The sequence below is a fragment of the Micropterus salmoides genome, unplaced genomic scaffold (assembly GCF_014851395.1).
Source record: "Micropterus salmoides isolate LMB-PRFRI ecotype aquatic unplaced genomic scaffold, ASM1485139v1 Ms_hic_scaffold_6, whole genome shotgun sequence".
Classification (NCBI taxonomy): Eukaryota; Metazoa; Chordata; class Actinopteri; order Centrarchiformes; family Centrarchidae; genus Micropterus; species Micropterus salmoides.
In genome coordinates, this window is record NW_024044348.1 from 22,068,162 (window position 1) to 22,089,889 (window position 21,728).

Sequence of the window (21,728 nt, forward strand, 5' to 3'; positions counted from 1 at the left end):
TAAATAGTTGGTATTCACTACCAGTCAGTCGAGAACTGAGGAAGCCGCTTGGATGAGAGGCAAAACATCTTCAAGTATCTTCAACTATGTCCACTTGCCCTTGATTTTAACCTTCCTTGGATAACTATGAACTGGATGACCACACCACTTTCTTTGGGCTGTGTAGGAAAACTGGATTTTTTTTTTCAGAGCACACACAAAACGAGAGCTAGCAAACCATGAGGAAATATTTGCTGAGTTTAACTAAATGTGTATTGGATTACAATCACTACTATCCCTGTAATAATGTTTTTAACTAGGGAGGAGCTTAGATTACTCTTTGTTTTCTTGTGATTCTTCATGTGGTAGACTCGAGTCACAATCGTATATGGAGGGTGTGTGCCCACCCTGCTGATAGTAGTATAGTTTGTGGTTTCTGGTGCGTGTATGGCATGGCAACATAATCACATGCTGCTGACTTGAAGATGTCAGGACCCACCACTAGAGAGCGAGCTCTATTAACAGATTCCCCTCAGCAGAAAGGAGTACCATTTCCTGCTTCTCTGAAGGCATGGGATTTGGATTTCGATTAAGAATCACATAAAAGTAATTCCATGGTGGGTGTATGTATTGGTTGTCATAACTAAATTGTGTGTCCTGTGTATATATTGCTACATATCCCTTACTGTCATCCAGAAACCATGTCTGAGCTGTGTATAGCTGACATGAACTGACCCATCATCAGGTTTAACAACTTGCCTTATCCTTAGTAAGCCACATTCACGCACATCATTCACACAGAGGCACACACACAATTCCCCCCCTCCAGTGGTCCATAAACCTCCATGAAACCCCATTCTCTCTTTGTCTGCCTGGGCAGACTGCCAGCTCAACCCTCCCTCCCTTTCTCTCTCTCTCTCTCGCTCTCTCCCTGTTTTCCTCTGGATCTCTCTCTCTGTGTATTCTGTACATACCAAGCCAAGCCTCACAATGCTGCGTTTACTAAACCAAGTGGCTTTGAAATTTGCAGTGATGTTGCTGTTCCCAGACCTCCCTCTCTGTGGTGGGCTCACTCTGTGAGGCAGTGCAGCTCTCAGACAGCTCTGATGGCAGAGCGGGGCCAGGGGGCTGTGCAAGAGACGAAACCAACATCACCTGTTTGGGAAATCTAGTACAGCGGAGGATAAAAAAAGGAGGAGCAGAGTCTTCATAGAGCTGAGGTCTTGCTGTGTCTGCCCGTCCCGCCCTACTCTCTCTGTCTCGCTTTCTCTCACTCTCTCTCTCACACACACATGCACAGACACACTCTCCCCTTGCCTCTCCCTTATCCCCTCCCTGTTTGTCTCCTCCACTCTCCGATGCTGGTGTGGTGAACAGTAGGACACTCTCGGCTGAGCTGCATGGAGGCACAGGGAGGGGCAGGGAGCCCAGGTAATAGCCATTTTCTATTCTTTCTTATTTCTTGTTTAAGATGCATGTTCAAGATGTTCATAATTCTATAGAGAGTTTTTTTAATGGTGGGACTGACTATTGTTTGTCAGAGGAGCTGCTCTTAGATCATGTAACTACATTTTTTTGATTGTCTACTCAAGAGTTGGTCCCTGATAGATGTTAGATTTAAATATAGCACCGGTACACTATCTTTGAATATTTTCCTCATCAAGGATCCAGCTGTGGAGGGTTCATTTGTTCATTCAAGTGTCATGTTTAATCAATTACCAAGCAGTACAGGCCTTTTTATACCCACTCTCTGTAGGTCAACCATGCAAAGGCAGGACAGATTAAATCCAAAATGCAGTACAATAGTGGGCGCATATGGCCTTTGTGTAAAGGCCATCCAGAGGGGCCTGTGCTGGTAGATAGCACTGCTCAATGCCTCAGTGCACTATAACATCTAAACATTCAAAGGGCTGATAACTACATCTTAAATGACATGTCCAATGTGGGAGATTCTAACATTAGCTTTGATAAATAAAAAGATCTACATCTCATAATGTACAAAGTGAGGCAAAGCAGTAGAAGGGTAGTTTATTTCTTTAGTGTATTACATATTACATATTAGCTGCCTCTAAACCTGCAGTGTGTATTCAACCGCTAGTAAAATGTTGCTTTATTGCTCTATTGTACCTTGGGGCAAGACAATGTATCTGCAGCCACTGTAAGTAGCAATTTCAGCAGTATTTGTCTTTTTTTATTGGAGATGCTTTTGTTGTGCCATGGCTTTGTTCCTCTTATCATTGTTTACATACAGTATTTGAGCACTGCCCATGACAAATTGGGATATTATTTACTCATTATGATGGCATTGAATTAGAGTGCACATATTATTATGATGTATCACAGGGTCACAGTGTGATATCTGTATAACACTGCCTGTGTTGTGGCTGTTCTGAACCAACAACCAACCTGAATTAGGAAATTAGCAGAAAAGTGCCCTACTTGTGAGGATTAGAATTAATATTGCTAGAAAATGCTCCAAAACACTATAGACTGTTAATTATTTCTGGAGTCAACATGGAGTAACTTATTCCCAGTGCATAGTGATTTAGTCATCTATTTTTAGAGACATTTGGATGGAATTGCTGATTGCAGTGTGTGTTGGAAAATAAAACAACATTACTATAAAGTACAGATGATAGAGAGCAATCAGTGTGTACAATGAATGACCTGGCAAAAAGGGTGTTGTGATGTTAATCCCTCCTGCATGTGCTACAAACAACGATTGATTTATTGAACCGAGACACTGAGTTTAATTCAACTTTTGGCAAACGTACAGTACATTATTCTCATCCTCCCTATCGCCTTCTCTCTCCATCTGTCTGTCTAGGGTTAGCTGATTTACAGACAGTCACAGCTGACGGCTCGAGACAGGGTCAGCCATTGCCTGAGAAGAACTCATTTCTGATTTTTTCTTTTTTTTTTCTTTTTTTTTTTACCAGAAGTGACTTATATTCTTGTTATTTACTCTGGTTTCTTCACAGCCGCTTCAGCAGGTGGCAGCTATAACAGGCCATCTGTGTAAACATGTCCTCCTATACATAAGGATAGTACTGTGACTTTCTTGAATGCGCTTTTCTTCTGTCACCGATTAACGTCCTCGCCGAGAGCCAGAATCATCTTCCGCCAAAATACTAAACCTTTTCGTATATATGAGCAGACAAAGCCTTAGAAAACTGTATAATCAGAACAGCAGGAACCATCTACCTAGATAGATAGATAGATAGATAGATAGATAGATAGATAGATAGATAGATACTTATCTCGAGGGAAATTCACACGAAACATACATTCATTAAACATACATTAAACCTATATTAAAATAAAATTAAAATTAAAATAACTTATAATACAGTAGCCACAGTGAAACAGTGCAGAACAGTAAACAGTGCAAATGGAGTGCAGATGAAAGTAAAGAGTGCAGATTTGGGACAGCAATCTGACACTGAACACACTCCTCTGCCCGATGAAGGTGTTGTGCGGAGGGTGGTGGGCGTTGTCCAGTATGGACAGCAGTTTGTCCAGGGTCCTTCTTTCTGCCACTGTCACTAGAGAGTCCAGCTCTGAGCCCACCGCTGAGCCAGTCTCCTCACCAGTCTGTCCAGCCGACCGGCATCTCTCTTCTTGCTGCTTCCTCCCCAGCAAACTACAGCGTAAAAGAGGATGCTGGCCACCACAGACTGGTAAAACATCTGCAGCAGTTTTTTGCAGATGTTGAAGGACCCCAGCCTTCTCAAGAAGTACAGACGGCTCTGCCCTTTCCTGTGGAGAGTGTCCATATTTTCTGTCCAGTCCAGCTTGTCATCCAGCTGCAGCCCCAGATATTTGTAAGTCCTGACACACCTCCACATCGACCCCCTCGATGGACATGGGTTGGAGATGTGGTTTCTTCCTTCTGAAGTCCACCACCATCTCCTTGGTCTTGGAGGTGTTCAGCTGCAGATGGTTGGTCCTGCACCACCTCACAAAGTCCTCTACCAGGCTCCTATACTCCTCCTCCTGTCCATCCTTGATGTAGCCAACTATCACAGTATCGTCTGAGTATTTCTGCATGTGGCAGAGCCCGGTGTTATACTGGAAGTCAGATGTGTACAAGGTGAAGTGGACGGGAGAGAGCACGGTCCCCTGTGGTGCTCCAGTGCTGCTGACCACCATGTCTGACGTGTGGCCCTTCAGTCTGATGTCCTGTGGTCTCTCTGTGAGGTAGTCCGTAATCCATGTCACCAAGCGTGGTCCACCCTCATCTCTGTCAGCTTGTCTCACAGCGCCGCTCACCTTGTCCAGATGTGAGTAGGCTCTGTGGAGCAGATAGAGGATGGCATCCTCCACGCCCACCTTCTCTTGGTATCCAAACTGCAGTGGATCTTGTGCATGGTGAACCTGGGGTCTGAGGACATGTAGCAGCAGCTATTCAAAGGTCTTCAGATGTCAGTGCTACTGGTCTGAAGTCACCCGGCTCCCTGGGGTGTTTTTTCTTGGGAACCGGGATGAGACATGAAGTCTTCCAGAGCACTGGGACCCTCCCCAGCTGCAGGCTCAGGTTGAAGACATGCTGGAGTGGCCCAGTTCAGCAGAACAGGCTTTAAGCATCCTTGGACACACTCTGTCCGGGCCTGCTGCTTTCCTTGGACAGAGCCTCCTCAGCTCTCTGCTCACCTGATCCTTGGTGATGGACATGGTGGTGGCATTGGGGGAGGTGATGGACATGGTGGTGTGAAGTGGTCCATGCTGGTTGTGGGAGCTGGAGTATTAAACCTGTTAAAAAAAAGGTTTAGCTGGTTTGCTCTCCCAGCATCCCCCTCTCCTGCAATACTGTACGTCTTCTTGCTGCCTGTGATGGTTTTCATGCCATCCCAGACCTCCCTCATGTTGTTGTGCTGCAGCTTCTGTTCTACCTTCCTTCTGTAGTCCTCCTTCGCCTCTCTCAGGTGGACCTTGAGTTCCCCCTGTACGCGCTTCAGCTCATCTCAGCCCATCCTGAATGCCCCCTTCTTCCTGTTCAGGGTGTCCTTGACATTACTGGTGATCCAGGGCTTGTTGTTTGGGAAGCAGCGTACCGTTCTGGTGGGGACCACAACGTCCATGCAGAAGTTCAGGTAGTCAGTAGTGCAGTGTGTGACTCCCTTGATGTCCTCATCATGTGCTTCCTGCAGTCAGTACATTCAAAGCAGTCTCTCAGAGCCTCCGCTGCCTCAGGAGACCATTTCCTGAAGGAGCGTTTGGTCATGGACTGTGTCTGGATCTGTGGTTTGTACTGTGGCGTGAGCAGGACCAGGTTATGATCAGACTTTCCCAGTGGGGGAAAAGCAGTGGCAATGTAAGCTTCCCTCACATTGGCATACAGGAGGTCTAATGTCCTATTCTTCTACCTATGGTCTAAACAAGAGTAATTTCCTGATAAAACATAAATAGCTCAAATGGTAAATGTTTTTATGAATGCATTGCAACTCCCACAGCTCAATACTCTTGTGGCGAAAAAATTATTTTACAGTTAATGGAAAAGATGAGGATGATAAACTTCCTTTAAGCAGAGGTGGAAAGGTCAGGAAACAGTAATCCATGATTTCTAAAACGAGTGTTTGGTGAAGAAGGTGATGGAAATAGACCAAAGCTGCAGGGAGTCTAAATATTGAACAAACATTTCATTATAACAGCAGAGGTAACGCTATAGTCTTTCAGTCTGTGTGACTCCTCGCTGGGGAAAACAATCAATTGCCCTTAATGAATACTGTGCTTCTCCTGCTGAAATCAGAATCTGTCATATTCTGACTTGGCTTTGGCTGTAACAGGCTTTTAATTTGATATGAGAAATTCAACTGTCTAGGAACATACTGCAAGTAGAAATAGCTAAAACCAGCCATCTGGTGAGGCCCATCAGAAAGCTGCTATACTCCCACACTGCTGCTATACTCCATCAGCTCTGCGTGTTATCCTATAAAAATCTATACTTCCAAATGCTGCTCCATATACACACAGATTTATAATGTTGTTATAGTTTCCTGTTAAATGTATTTTTTAATGGAGTACAAGTTTATACTGTTCATATCACTGGAAACTCATGTAGTTTGTGTTGCAGTTATTATTTCCTGCATTTTTCAATTAAAAGTGCAGCACTTCTGTACTTGTCCTTACGTCACTGAGCCTCATCACAAACACCACTGTATTTTCAGCTGTGTCAAATAGGTGAGAGTGCGCATTCTCCTGCATTTGAACGGATGCTATTTTAAGCACCTTCTATTTTCAAAATTTGTTAATAATACTGTGAACTTGTTTTTCTATTTTGAATCGATGTTGGAGATGTTTTTTCGGCTGGCTTGAGGGAAGAGCATGATCAGGCTCTCAGAAAGCATTTTCTTTATAGAAAACGTTAAAATGACGATAATGTAACAACTGTTGAATTAGACTAGAATCACCTAGTGAGCCTAGTGAACCTTTAACTCTGTCTATACACATGCACACAAAGATGCAAAATGATATTGATTCTCATGTGTTGACTAAAGAATGTATTCAAGGACAAAACGGGGGGAAATGATTGTAAAATCGAGATAATCAAACAATACATGGGCAGGTGATGCAGTTAGCTGGGGAGTCATGGCAGGTTGAGATTCTGTAATTGATTGGGAAAACACAATATCGGCTGTACAATGAGGATAATAACTGAATGTGACACATAGCGAATATTGAGTTCTTTCACTAGTTGGGATTTCTTAAAGGATTTCTTCCCCTTCAATACCTCAAGATGTGCCTTTGTATTAGATCTAGGCCTGAGATCTACAGTGAGTTAAGTAGAGCAAATAAGCCAACAGCTCTAATGTAATCTTTTATTAAAAATCCAAAAAGCCATCTTTTTATTCTCATTGCTCCCTCCCACTCTCCATTCCTGTGTCCTGGTAGAGCCCAATAAAGACATCCAGAAGCTGCTGAAGCCCTCCAGCTCAGGTGACCTATCCAAGGAGTTGTTCCAGCATCCGGGGGGGGAAGGGGAGGAGGGTGGCCTGTCGGGGCACACTGCTAGCCTGCTGCACATCACGGAGAAGAGACGTGAGTACCTGGGGGAAGGGGTGACAAGAAGTTGATATTAAGAGTGTGAAACAGTGGTGACGGTGATGAATGTTCATCAATGTTAAGGAGTTGTTAGGCTAATCATGGGTGGAAAATGCCTTGAGCAAGATACCTAATCAATAGAAAGTGTCTCCAACAAAGAAGGTGATGAGGAATGTTAAATAAGGAGGGCAGAGGATATCTTGCTTCTGCTAAAAACATGTCTTATCAGTGACAGTCACTTGTGGATCTTTACTGAAAAATAGTAATACTAACACATAATGAATCTCCTGAATAGGCCTGTGGAGCGTTAATGCATTATTGACACACATTTCACACATATCATTCTGGACTATATACATCCTAATCCAGTAAGTTCAGGTTGATGTTCTCTGATGTTTAAACCCACTGAAAGATCACTGCCTGTTTGAGGTATTCTGGTCCCACATTCTCAAAGACCGCTGCAGCTTATCCTTGGTTGAAAGGACTCATTGTGCATCAGTACCATACAGAGGCTTCTCTGTACGTGCCTCACTCAGAGACCGGGGCATAGAACCACAGAGACGGATACTGGGGCTACATGGGTGACAAGGCCACCTTTATCTGCTTCACTAACCAAACGTTTTTTGTGACAGCCTAATGTGTATGTGTGTCTCTGTGACCTACTAACTAGCCATGCCACCTGACAGGTCAGCTAATAGTATTTAGCTATGAAAGATCATTGCTGCTTCAAATATTCACAATGTGCTCTTCAAATCCCATCTTGAGAGAACATGTAAACAAAAGTATTATCCCTCTGATTGCAGTACATTCATTCTGACCACTTCATTAAGAGATCAGGAATCAAATAAAAACACGTACCTGCTCTTATCCACAGAGCCACATCACAGCTTCATCTTCAGTGGCACAGAAACACATTCCTTCCTAGTGCTGCAGTTTTGTCTCCATAAAGGGGGACTACAGTTGCTCCTGAGTCATCTGCAACATTTATTTTTAGGCCCAGAGCAAAGAGCGTACCTTAAAAAGACAAACATATTAATATCGCAGAAAGAAGAAGTTGTCAGTTGGTTTGTGGCAGTTAAACCACTGAAAAACAACAACATGCACTAATACACACAAACCCATATAAAACTGCAGTGCGGATAAGTTGCCTTTTGTTTTTATGAGTGGGTGGATGTGCAGGAATTGAATATTAAAAATTTATGGTGACTGCTATTTAGTACTCTGAGAGCAAAAAAGTGTGTTTGCTTGTTTTGACCTTTAATAGCAGAAACCACGAGTCAAAGGGAAGAACAGAGAAATGTGGGATTAAGTACATTTTATTATACCTTTTAAATTTAAAACGTGTTGCACAGCTTGTTTTCAGTAAACCATATTCATCAAACATTTTTGGTTAACTTGCCTTCATCAGGGTGGTGAATAAAGCATGACGTACTGAGAAGAGTTTTGCAACATGTTTTCATTTTGATGGACTTGCACTAAAGCGCTCACTGGTCTGCACTTCGGTGTCGGTGCGTTCTCAAGCCACAGCCGAGAGACCTCTACCTCCTGAGCCACAGCCATGTGAGCAGGTCGTCCACTAATCATAAGGTCGTGGTTCGATCCCCAGCTCCTCCAGTCTCCATGTGCCCATGGGAAAGATGCTTAACCCCAAATTGCACCCTCTGTGAGTGTGTGTGAATGTATTAGTTACCTGCAACGGACAAGAACTGGACCTGTTAATGATTAAAACTGTCGAGTGCCTGTATGCTGTCATTGTGTCATAGTCAGATTATGGGGAGGGAAAATATTTTTTGGCATTGCTTGGTCTTCCATCAGAGTCATCATCACAAGCTGCTCAGGCTGGACTGATGACCTTAGAGACCCGATGAGCCAGTAGAGAGGGAAGGGGATTACACAGATCCAGCATGCAAGGCACATCCCTTCCGCTCTCTCATCCCTTCTCCCAAATGTGAACTCTTCCCTCTTACCCATCCTCCCTGTTCTTTGTTCCTTCAGTTCGATCTATCTGTACCTTTCTACATTCAGAGAGAGGAAAGGAAAAAAGGGAAAGAAAATGAAAGAAAACCCCTTTTATAGAACGTCAACTTGACAGCACGCAAACAATTATTTTTCCGACAGTGATATTCTGAATGAAAGAAAACCTAGTACTTTTCAGTAAATTGAAGGGCACTTTATTTTACACGCATTAACTGTAAAGCCATGAATATAAAGTACGAGATTAAGGACATGCTAAAAAAATGTAATGTCATCATGGAGGAGTCAAAATAGATCAGTAAACACAAATAAAATTTTACAAGCCACCAGGCTGTATATCTTAGTGTAAGAAGAGGTTGTAGTCTTTTAAATCATCCATCTGCTGTAGACAAAAAGTCATTTTTTTCAGTCTCAGCGTGAATTCTCTATTGTCAGTCCTGGCATCTCAGAGCTCCCCCTGATTGGCTTTTTGAGAGGCAGTTGTTTCTGCCTGGGAGAGAAAACATACTGATCAATTATTCAGAAAGAAAGGGTGTGGGAGAGGGAAAAAAGAGATGGGGGAGAGGTGGTTAAAAATTAAGCACAGCACAATGGGAATAATCTTGTAAACCATTTGAAAATAATGGCAGGAAATAATAGGGGTATTTTTTATATAATGCCTTTCTTCCTTTTCATCTACTTTTGATTCCCCTTGTATTCTTTTACATGAACCTTCTTACGCAGCTTCATCTCTCAATCTCCCCCCACCATCCTGCTTTTTTTCTCTTCCTCTCCTCCTCCACAATTTCCATCCTCCCTGTTTCTCTGCCTACAGTTTCTTCACTCTTCCCAATAGGGGGGCAAAATGACTGATAGCTGTTCAGCAGGCACCTTCCAGCCGGAGGGAAATGCAATATATATTCACAGACACAGTCAAGAAGCAATCTGAAATTATGGAAAATATGAAATGAATAAAACAAAACAGGTTCTATGTGATTCTTGTCGACCAAAAGTTGCATATTGCAGTGTATCTTCACTGAATCAACCACCATCAAACAACAGACATTTAATTATATGCGATAGTTAATGGTGTGATAATGAAAGCTGGTTAGGTTCACCCGATAATGAGGTTTCATGTTGCCCTTTGCCTTCAAAGGGATAATGTATTATTTTACTGTACAGGTATAAAGGACACAACTACAAAAGTTTATTACATTCACTATCTATTCTCCAAAAAAGAGCAATAAGGATTATAAATTATTAAAATTCATAGATCTTATGAAATATAAAACAGCCCAGAAATATTCAAATATTGTTCAGGGAGAGAGAGGGAGGTTATAATTTAAGAGGGAAACACAATTTCAAAACAAACAGGACAAGGACAACCAGGAAAGGTTTTTGTATTTCAGTCTCTGGAGTAAAGCTATGGAACAGTCTCAATGAGGATCTAAAGCAATGTCCAAACAAAAATCAGTTTAAAATCAGGGATAAAGATATGGTTTTCATGGGTTATAGGGATGAAGAAGGGGGTGAATAATCAACGAGTGTTTTCTGGGGCTAGTATTTTCAATTTTGTTGTTATTATTTCATTTTTTCTGGGTTGCTGAAATTCATTCTTTCCTTTTTTAAATAATTTATGTACATTTTGAATTGCTTTTGGGTATGACAAAGTAGATGTGTAAATATTTGGAAGGGTAGATTATTTGTAAGCATTTGATTTGTGGACACGAGGTAGAATCAAATAAGTTTGTTTTCTTCTTCCCTCTCCTTTTCGAATATGTAAGGAAATTGACAAGAGTTTCAAGAAAATTCTTTGGCTGTAACTATTATTAATTATTTATTATTGTGTTATTTAATCATTTTGATTTGTTTATTTGATTGCATTTTCTTGTCGGATGTTTGTGTTTTACATATATTCAAAGTAAACAATTAAATGAATGTGATGTGTTAAGCCACAGGCAGCTCTTTCCACAGTCTGATACAGAAGTTGGATATTGTCAGGATGGCAGAACTAGCTTAGTAACCAGGGGGTAGATGCTAAAACTGACATATCTCTTTTGGCAAAGGCTGGATTTTTAATCATGTGAGACTGACTGTAACTGGAAAGGGATAGGAGTCAAAGTTTCTATGATCTAAATAGGAATTGGTAATTGCATGAAAGATCACATTTAAAAATTACTTGCTTACAGCTTTATACTGGACGAACGACGGATCAGGATTTCTGGGGCTATTGGAGAGCCAAATAGGCTTATTGTTGACTTCGTCCTCAGACATCCAAACAGTGTGGGTTTGGATTTAGTAATATGAGGATAGAAGTGAACATGTGTATAACAAATCAATAGATGGGGACTAGAACGGAGCCCTTGGGGATCCCGCAGGTTTTTACATTAAAGAAAGATGAGAAATCACTTGTTTTATGGGAATACATTTTATTAGTATGTAAAATCTGGGGTGATATTTGTCAATATAATTTATTATTTGTCCTAAAGGTTTAACATTTAAAATGAGTAACATGGCACTATCACATCCATTCCTCTCTTTCCTGCTTTTTTCTCCTTCCTTAGTCTTACCTCATATTAGTTGTCATTCTCTGTCAGTCTTAATTCTCTCTCCTTTTGTAGACATGAATCTATGAATCTATGCTGGCCACACAGTCACTGGCTTTGGTAATATTCATGCTTGTCATATCTACCTGGGTTATGGCCGGCATGTAAACCTGTCCTGGTTATGAACATGACAGTAAAACTGGACTGTAGGACTGTACATTTTGAATAGAGCAGAAGTTATGGGGTGAAATGAAGGACAGGTGAGGTTGGTCTTTGCGTTTGATCGCCTTTAGTCATTTCTTATTTGTATTCTCTCATTGTCACTGCTTCCTTATTTTCCATTCCACATGTCGCCTGACATTTCTGGTTTGTATTTTTAACACTTCTGAAATGTGGCACAGCAGCCACTGCTTCAGCATGATGATCAGCCGTCTTAAAATCCATATGTGCTCGATCAGGAGGTACAATGCAAGGAATTAAATGAAGTAGCAGCAGGAGAGTGGGCTCTGCTTCTTCAGCCCATCTTAAACAGCCTGGAAAACAGCAGGCAAACAACGTAGCATAATAACAGCTTTCAACCTGTCTCACAACCCGTCGTTTTCTCCACAAGGTTACGCCCAAACAACCAGTGAAGTGTTCCATTCAGGCTTGACGTTGCCTGGCATGTAGGCATCCACTGAATCATAAGGAAATGCAAACACACCTCCATCTGCCTTAGTATAGTCTCCAAACATCTTTCTCACTGTAATGGTAGATTAGTTCAGCTCTGTTACACAGAATTGGTTCCTAATTTGGGTGATGCTGAGGCAAGCAGAGGTTCTTGAACCCTTGCTAGGATGTATTACAGAGTCTTTGAATATATTTCAATTTACATACATTACATAATATATTCAGCTTTGGAGGCAGCCTGATTGGAATGCTGAGCCTGGCGTGTCGACGCACACTAACCACATGTTGTGTACAGCAGTAGTGACCCGTGCCTGCTGAGGAATCAGAGCCTTGTGCAGAAATGAACAGGTGCAACACACCCAGGAGAAAGATGGATACCACAATGTGTTAAAGAACTTGCTATTTTCATCTCCATGAGCTTAAGTTCTTGCTTCAATTCTTTAGTCAATGCCTGTGTTTAACACACAGGTGTCAGGCTGAAACAGAGACACTCGCTGACTACAGTGGCGAGCTCAAGAAATCTCTTCTTTCTGATGTAGAGAGCACATAGCTTCACAAGAGATGAAAGAGTACTCATGTTCTTTGTTGAAATAGATTTTACAATAGTACAGTAAGAGCCAGTAATTGATCTGATTATGAGTACAATGGAGATTCAGGATTGGCATCACACAATGGGCTGTGTATTCAGAGTATATGCAGTTCCACTTCTTTTTGAGGAGTGGCTTTTTTTTCTGCCCTGTCAGCCAACACAGGTGTATAATTTTAATCAATTACCTTTCCCTGTTTTGTCAATATGCCTCGTAGAACCACTGAGTAGTGTGTCTTCTTTGGAGGTGCACTTTGACCTTCTGGATCTGACTGAGCTGACTGACATGTCTGACCAGGAGCTGGCTGAAGTTTTTGCTGACTCTGATGAGGAGAACCACAATGAGTCCCCAGCAGGTAAGGCCTGCAAAAAAAATTAAAAAAAAAAAAAATGAATGCACATGTTTTCACAATAAACAACAATAACTAAAATATAAAGGGATGGGGCAACATCTGTCATTGCGAAAAAAAAACTACATTCTCTTTAATGTTATGTAGTATACATACGGTATACTGTAAACAATCAGTACATGCACTGAACATTTTAAGTGTGTTGTTAAGTGTCAAAAAAGAGCAAATGATATTTAAACTGATAGCTTTTCCGTGAGCCTACAGGAGCTTTTCCTAAATTAAATTTCCTCAATACAGTCCTTTACCTCAGCTCAACTTTTTGGAGTGAAAGGAATGAAAAAACATCTGTGTAGGAGAGATGTTTGTAACATTGTGGCCAGGGTACTAAAAAGGCCTGCCGAGCCATAATGATTTGAAATGTCACGTTACTCCATTAGGGACTCATCAAATCATCGAGTCATGGATAAACTGGAAAGGTTAAACTGTTTAACTGTTAAATGTTTTACATTGTATCTTCTTAAATTGTTTGATTCTTATGGGAAACAGTTTTATTTAGATCCTATCAAATAATAACATTTTGAATCACAACTAGGAATTCAGTCATCCTGGAAAGCAGGAATGAAAGGAAACAATGTTGTGTTGAGCAGGGACTGCATCACACCAGGCAGAAACAAGCCAAATTAATCAAATACAGTAGACAGGCCTCATGCACATGTGCATATTGAAGAGGAGAGACCGTTCCCTCTGCATGTGTGTCGCAGCAGCAGGTACAGGAGAAAGGCCAGCATGTCTTTCTACAAAAGGAAGCACAAAATCTTTCCCATGTTTTATTTATGCCACGGGAGCCTCATCCTGCATGCGGACAGTGAACTCTCTACTCCTCCGACGCTCTTGCAGCATTCACACAGGATTTCATGCCAGCTCAAGATTTAAAGGGCCACTGACATTATTCAGACCGTGCCTTACAATAATCATATATTCTGTGCATGGACTGTTTAAAGCTTCGAACTTTACTTGATAAAAATGTCCGGCTTTCACAGCTAGGGGTGTGACCGGTTATCATACTTTGTGCGGCTGAGAATACATAGTGAGTTCAAAACCATTCACCATTTTGGTGACAGGGCTTACTGGTCTTGGTGGAGGTTGACCACATGTGTATGCAGAGATCTAACTCTGAATTTTTTTTAATCTACTGAAACACAGTGCTGGACAAAACAAACTGAAGACAATATTCCAGTTTATAATATACAAGGTGAGGATCCTTAAATAAGGCTCGCCCAGTTAATTTCTCACTGCTACTAGTGCTTAGACAGCTGTAGCGTGGCTGCCCCCATGATGGAGTTACTGTACCAGCTATATCATAGCAACATATTTACTTAAACCTGCAATAACAGATTGTTTGGACCACTCAGGGGTAGAGGAATCAAAATGCAAACACAACATTGACATCTTTACACATCCAACAGTTACAAAGCAACATTATGATTCATTTGGAATTGTGTTTCTGGCCACCTGGCAAATTTAAGTCCAATATTTGCTCTCCCTTTCCTTTGTTTTTGAGATAAATAACTGGCTCTTCAGTGCTAAATGCTTCGCTGTTTTCACCAGCTAGTTGCTAATTGTGTTTTTCAAAACCGTAAAAACAGCTATGAGCTGAAGCTCACTATAAAGCTCCTTAAAGCTGAGGGGGAACTGCAGATTCCAGTGATTAATTCTTTGTAGGTTCACCACATTGTTTACATTGTTATTTGATACATTGTTATTATAAAACAATATTGATTCTAGCTGCTTTAAACTGGATGGGAAAAGGTTGACCAGGCATCACTGTAGGCTGTTAACTTTAGATTTCAATGTCTTAAATGCAACACTTACAAGTGAGTTGTTAGTGTAGGGTTCAATGTCAAAGGAAAAAAAATAATGAATCATTTATTATCAGTCTTAATATTAAACAAATAAACTGGGTATTCTCCTTTGAATAGTGAAATCAAAGGATGTATAACATTGATTTCTAAATGAATTGATGACTTCGTAGAAAACGGAGTGACACACTTAATCCCACAGTAATTTGATTTGATTTGATTTGCATCATTAAATATCACATTATTCTGTGATTTGAATCGCTCACTCTTTCAATTCAGTTTGATTAATGATGATAGTTTTACAAATTTACACTTGCAAATTTGTAAATGTTGTGAGTCACTCAACGATAAATAAACGCATGGACACCAATGCTATTGTCATGAGTTGTAGTTTTTGCCATTTGTTTCTGGTGTCCTTCTGTTACCTACCTGTTCCTACCTGTTCTTCTCGTTTCCTTAGTGTTTATGTCTTGTCTGGTGTTCTAGCTCGTAGTCCTGTGTTGATTTGGTTTGGTAGTCTAGTTGTTATATTGTTTCTTAGTCACTGCCTTAACTCTTGATCCTGCGTTTTAGTTCTTTGTCCTTGTTCCCAGTTCTGTACCTTAGTTCATGTTAAGTGTTCACTCTGGTCTGTTTTGTGTTCAGTAACCTGTGTTCCGTCTGTTCCCCCGGTTGTCACTCTGCCTGCATGTCAGTCTCTCTATTTCCCTCTGCTCACTGTCTCTCTCTGCCTGCCTCGTTAATCTCATGTCCTTCACCTGTGTTGCTCCTGCCCTGCTCGTTAGTCCCTGTGCGTATATACGCCTGGTGTTTCTGTCTTGTCTTTGTCGGGTCATTGTATGCTGTCTCCTGGAGTTGCTGTGAGGTCTCCTGTTGTTTGTCGTGTCTCCCAGTCGTGTTACACTGCTCCCTTTGGATCTCTGTTTGGACTACCTTAGTTTTTGGACTCTGTATTCAGCCACTCACCTGTAAGTGTGCTCGCTTTTGGTTCGTTCATTAAAACCCCTTTGTACTGTACCTCTTCCTGCCTTGTGTCCTGCGTTTGGGTCCTCCAACCTGCCTCACCCACACCAAACCGTGACCGCTATCTCAAAGATTTTGACTTATGTTCAGGGCAAAACCTACAACAAACAAGTGTGTAAATTACACTAATGTGATGTTATATATATATATATATATATATATATATATATATATATATATATATATATATATATATATATATATATATATATATATATATATATATATATATATATATAATATATAATATATATATATATATATATATATAAAAATTTTTTTATCTTCCTACATTTTAAACCTATGTTCTCACAGCCGAGCAGACAGTTTTAGCTTATCCAACCTTTCCAGCTGTCCTCTCCAACACCATCACACTAAGTTTCCTCAAACTCTTGTTGATCAGGGGCCACAGCTGCTTTTTAGTTGCCAGGTGCAGGAGATGCAATAGCCAAGACCCTTCCAGTCCAAGGTCTCACATCCTCTGCTTTCTGCTAATGAAGATGAAGTCCTGCTGTCAGGAGATGTACAGCTGTACACCACAGTTATGTTTAAATGATTTAATTTCATTCCCAGCCTCAGATCTGTGAGAAACAAAATCCCAACAATGATAAAGTGTTTGCATACTCAGAATGACATTCAGATGACTGATCTGTCTTCACTGTCAATGATGACCTCACAATGAGCAGTGTCATTCACGCCAGTATTTTTACTTGCAAAAATCCCACATAAAAATAGACCAGCCATCTGAGAACATTTCTTTCTTATTGAAAGTCATTAACCTTCCGACAAAAGCTTGCCTCTCTATCATTTCCAATCTCTCGGTCTATCTCTCTCTTTCTTTCTCTCCATGTCTGATCCCAGATTGATGAAGCCACTAAGATTGCTGTAGATGATTTTTGTAAAGTCTGCAGGCAGATACTGTAGAGAAACTGTTTTGCTTGTATGGCCATGGCTGTAAGATTTACAGAAAATCACATAAGATCACAAAAGACATGAAACATTTTATTTGAAAATGTGTAGCTCAGCAGGTAGGGCATACACAACGTGAATTAGACAGGTGGCAAATGTTAGTGAACGCTGCCTAAGACTGCCAGGCTCAGTGTGGTTTGAACACCACTGGGGCTGAATGTGCAAGCACTTGCATGGAAATGTGGTGCTGTAAGTCATTTTGGATAAGTGTCCATGAAACAACATTTGATATATTATGCAGGAAAACAAGATGCTTGATTTGTTTTCCACCATACAGAGTTGTTGCCCTATCAAATATCACTTTGTCATTTGAAAATTCAAGCATTCTCATTATAAAAATACATTTTTCTTAATTGTACAACTTTATTTTAGATTATCTAAAACAGTAAAAATACATATTTCATACATCAACAAACATTCTATTGTCCCAAGCAGATGCTGTGCAGACAATGACAGTGGGGGTTTATCCTAACAGCGACTCATTACACAAATCTCATATGTTAGGACCAGCTGTTCTGTTTCATCTGGATTCAATAAAACCTACCTCATTATTCAGCCCTAGAATTTCATGCAAGGCGATTTTATTTTATTTTTTTTAAAGTCTTGAACAACCCTGCTGAAACCAAAATAGCAACATATTGCAAACTAAATTGTAATAAAGGTAGTGTAATGAACAAAAGTTGGTTTATGGACTGCAATTGAATTAACTTGTCAGAGTTTGCATTGCAATGTGGTAGTATTGAGCTGTGCTGTGAGGAGCAGTAGACCATGCTCTGGGAAACTGCTGAGTGTGTGCCAGTGTTTTGGGGCCATGTAGGAGTTGAAGGAGAGGTTAAAGGAAGCACAGTGAAGAGAGGAGAGGCGAAGATGGGTGAGTGAGTTCATGCTAAATGTAGGTTGCTGAATAATTCACAAGGCCTGGTGCTTCAGATCCATTTAAACAGTTAACATAATCTGAGTAACTACACTAGCACATTATTTATAGATGCTTGTTTCTTGTTTGTTTTGTTTACTCTGCTGTCTTTCTTTACCATGTTTCCTTTGTCCATTCCTGTGCACCCCTCTTTCACTTTCTGCTACTTGGCAAATTAAAGCCTAATTCAGATTAACATTCGTTCAGGGACAGTTCAACCAAAAGTAGTAAACATGATCAGTTATACTTAGCTATATATAGCTAGAACCCAGCGAGCCGAGAACATACAGTAATTAGTGTTTCATCAATCCTTTCTTTCTAGAAGGCACAGAACAAAAGGCTGACTTTGTCCAGTAGGTTTGCTCTTTGTCCCCCACTGAAATGAGCTTGATGAACCATAAAGTTTACCCACATCCCTGGAAAAACTACCACATGCGTAGCTCTGCCCTTCTATTCTTTGTCGTTGGAGCAGTAACAGCATTGTTAACTGATGACAGTGCAGAATATCACCTATTGTGTTTCTGCCTGGTTTATTTCCGTCATGTTCAAGTAATGGGAGTTGTGTTTTTAGGTATTAAGGATTTGGCCAAGGATTTCTTAAGTAGACATGTGAAGGGATGAAGTGATGCCGAAAATGGGGAACAGAAACTCATTTTCCATTCATGGTTTGCTAACTACACAGCATGTAATATACAGTATCATTCTCAAATCCTTTGACGGTTTATATTTGGTGTTTGCGTTGGGGGACAGAAAGATTTGACTGGAAAAACTACTCTACAACAGGAACCAGCAAAATTACAAGGGGCCACATTGTAATCAGAGATGAGATGGTCCATTGTATTTTGTTTCCAATCTGATATAAAAGACACAACTCCTGTAGTGATGTTATTGCTAAGGGTATAGCCAGAAGTGAAGCATGTTGTTAAGGTTTTAGCCCATAGGGTGGCAGTGAAGCAGCAGCTTTCTGTCTTGAGTTATTCTGTGGTGATTTATCTTGTAGGAGCACAATACCAATATTTTATGGACCATCCATAAAAGCTCCTTTGATGTAAAAGGTAAAATGCCAACTTAACTCACAGCCTTTGGGGTTGCTCCAGGCTTTTAAAGGCTTTTAAAGACTTGTTCCAGTGCACAAACACTGATTGGGCTGTGCTAGAATTAGCATACACAAAAGAAATGAGTGTTGTTTCCCTTAAATTGGTTGAAAGAGAAGGGTAGTGTCCCTAGCTCTACATGTCTGCATGTACATGCACACATATTCAGTAAACACAAATGTGGTGCTCAGTTGTTATCCCTTTGCCTTCACAGGTTTTCTGTAGGAGTCTATTGTTTCAGAAACATTAAGTAATGCAGCAACATGCTGATTGAAGAATCTAATGGCCATTAGCCAACAGCACAGAAGGAATACAGTACAGTATCCCATAGCTCAGGGTACTGTGTGTGTGTGTGTGTGACAGCAAGACAGCGAGAGGGAGAACAAGGGAAAATCTATGTATGTTTTCAATTATTTCCGTGAATTCATGTTCATGAGTCTTTCAATTAAATGTCAGGACAAAACAAGTGACCAGAAATCGGAACAATGCACACAGGGAATGGGAAAATTACCCCTCATACACACATATGCTCACATATTATGCAGAATGTCCACATCGCAGACACATTAATATAGCTATGTAGACACAATAAGCAGTCATCAGCAGGTGTTCATGATGCTTGCTGCAGCAGACTCCTTCATGCTGCTGAGGAGGTTGTTGCCTTTCTCATTACAATTCAGTGGAGACGCCATCAATCTCCTGAGATCAATATGTCTTTTACCTCCCCTTTTCTCTCCACTCTTTAATGTGTGTGTGAGGATATGAATGTGACTTTAGGGAGATATATAAGCCAGGTACTTACTATGTCCTTCGCTTAAGAGACCTAACATTAGAGATATGGACAGTTTAAGGCAGAGTAAGTTGCCAGCTCTCTATCAGTCATTCTGGTGTTGCTTTGTTGTCCTGCTAGTAGGATGGACATTACCACCAAGTGGTACAAAGAGGAACTGAAAGAGAAAAGTTCTCATATGGCTAACATTTAAATAAACAACAAAAGATTATTGATTATTGAGATAAGATGGCCAAGTTGTTGTGAGTTGCTGAACTATTTATGGTACATTTACTGGTTTTTATTAAGAGCTTTATGCTTCAAGATTCTTCTTGTAGATCATTTTAGATTCTTCTAAATAGATACAAACTGTTTTTTGACCCTTTTAGCTGGTCATGATCTCACTTTCACATTTTATAGGATATTATATAATAATAAGAAGAATAGGAGTCCCTAAAAATATAATCCGTGTGATCCCAGTATTCTTCCGAGGCCCGTCTAGAAATGGCATGTGTATGTGTGTGCGAAGGCATGCTACATAGACTAAAGGATGGCTGGGAGGGAACTAAGCAGCAACTGCATTTAACAGCTGAGCTCTGAAGACAGTTGTATATATGCTTTTAGCATATGTCAGGCGTAGAGTGATGTATACTAATGCCAATAAACAGGAGCATGACCTGTGTGCAGACTGATTTCCTTATGTCTGTTTTCGTATGATATAACAACGGTTTGGATTCCTGTTGGTAACAAGTGGTTGTGTGTTTGGTTCCCAGGTTCCCACCAGCCTGTGCTGCCCAGAGGTGGGTACATGCGCTCCCCCTCGTGGACACGCTGCAGCAAAGTGGAGCCCCCACGGGAGAGAAAACACCACAGCGACTCAGACACCGCAGAGCCTTAATGAAGCTGGAAAGGCCTAAGCAGCCGTGATATCTGAGGTGATACAGCCAGACCACAGAGAGAGAGAAAACCCAGAGCCAGAAGGACACAACCAGAGTGGGAACACAACGCGGACCAGAAGCCCCCATCTGCCACTGTGCACTCCATAATATTTCATGGTGCTGAACAGATGAGTTCAGGTTGAACTCTGGACAAAGTGCTCTGTGCTCTAACTACAGATGTTGAGATGTGCAATACACACACTGTCCTTCTCTCTCCCTCTACTCTCCTTCTTTCTCTCCCTCACACACACAGACACACACAAGAATTGTGTTTTTCATGCAAGGGGTTCTTAATGCACTCTGGGCTGACAGATGATTTTAAGCTTTGTTTTTTGAATGACAGACAGGGTATGAGGTAAGCAGAATAATAACAGCACCCCATTCTTATAGCCTCTCAGGGTGGGAAATAGCCTGGACAGCGAGATTGGTTCCTAAATTGCGTCCACAGCGTGTGCAGACCTTGCACATAAAGTTCAGACATTGGAATTCACATTGAATTACCGGGATATGATTTTAAAAAAATCAACAGTGCTGTTCAAAGGAAACATCATGCTGAGGCTCTTACTTAATGTGTTGGCTTGAAAATGAGACGGTTTGGGGTTTTTTTGTTTCCTGCAATGAAGGTAACTTCAGCAGAAGTGGACATCAGTGAGGCCACGCTCTTTATATCCATCACATTCTTCATCTTAATGAAGAATGTGTGTTGCTATCATAATTGCCTAAATGAAACATTGCACTTCTCTGAATTGTATCAACAGTGCTCCCCAGAATTATTGGCATTTGGTGCAGATGACAAAAGATAAAGAGACCAAGTAGCAAGCTATATGCACACTTTTCCATACTCAAAAACTTGCTTTCACAATTTGTTAAATGATAAAGAAATTGGAAAACATTTTTTAAAACTTGGTTGCTGCTACTAAGATAATTAGAGTTGGTCCTTCAAAGTTAACTTGATGAGGAATACTTGAAATAGTTAGACACAAAGGGAGAATTGCACCATAGTCTGGACGGCTTCAGTAAGCTCTGCATGAATGCCAAA

General features: G+C 40.9%; 1 protein-coding gene and 1 long non-coding RNA gene across 2 annotated transcripts; one reads left to right on the top strand and one right to left on the bottom strand.

Moving 5' to 3' along the window:
- The first annotated feature begins 1,003 nt into the window (after positions 1–1,003).
- On the top strand, positions 1,004–20,649 carry LOC119890791 (dysbindin domain-containing protein 1-like). The gene is made up of 4 exons (XM_038702193.1): positions 1,004–1,410; positions 6,871–7,017; positions 12,993–13,130; positions 20,525–20,649. The coding sequence occupies exons 1-4, from the start codon at positions 1,380–1,382 to the stop codon at positions 20,647–20,649; spliced, it is 441 nt and encodes a 146-aa protein (XP_038558121.1). The 5' UTR covers positions 1,004–1,379.
- On the bottom strand, positions 9,169–15,555 carry LOC119890792. Its single transcript, XR_005442306.1, has 3 exons — positions 15,413–15,555; positions 12,963–13,137; positions 9,169–9,484 (listed from the first exon to the last, which is right to left on the bottom strand). It is a non-coding gene; the product is annotated as an uncharacterized LOC119890792 (long non-coding RNA).
- Positions 20,650–21,728: the final 1,079 nt, after the last annotated feature.

What these genes read in the sequence shown, in the direction of transcription:
- LOC119890791 (XM_038702193.1), top strand. Translation starts at nt 1,380, where the DNA reads ATGGAGGCACAGGGAGGGGCAGGGAGCCCAG. An exon ending in GGGAGGGGCAGGGAGCCCAG is followed by an intron (nt 1,411 to 6,870) that starts GTAATAGCCATT and finishes GTGTCCTGGTAG; the next exon opens with AGCCCAATAAAGACATCCAG. An exon ending in GCACATCACGGAGAAGAGAC is followed by an intron (nt 7,018 to 12,992) that starts GTGAGTACCTGG and finishes TATGCCTCGTAG; the next exon opens with AACCACTGAGTAGTGTGTCT.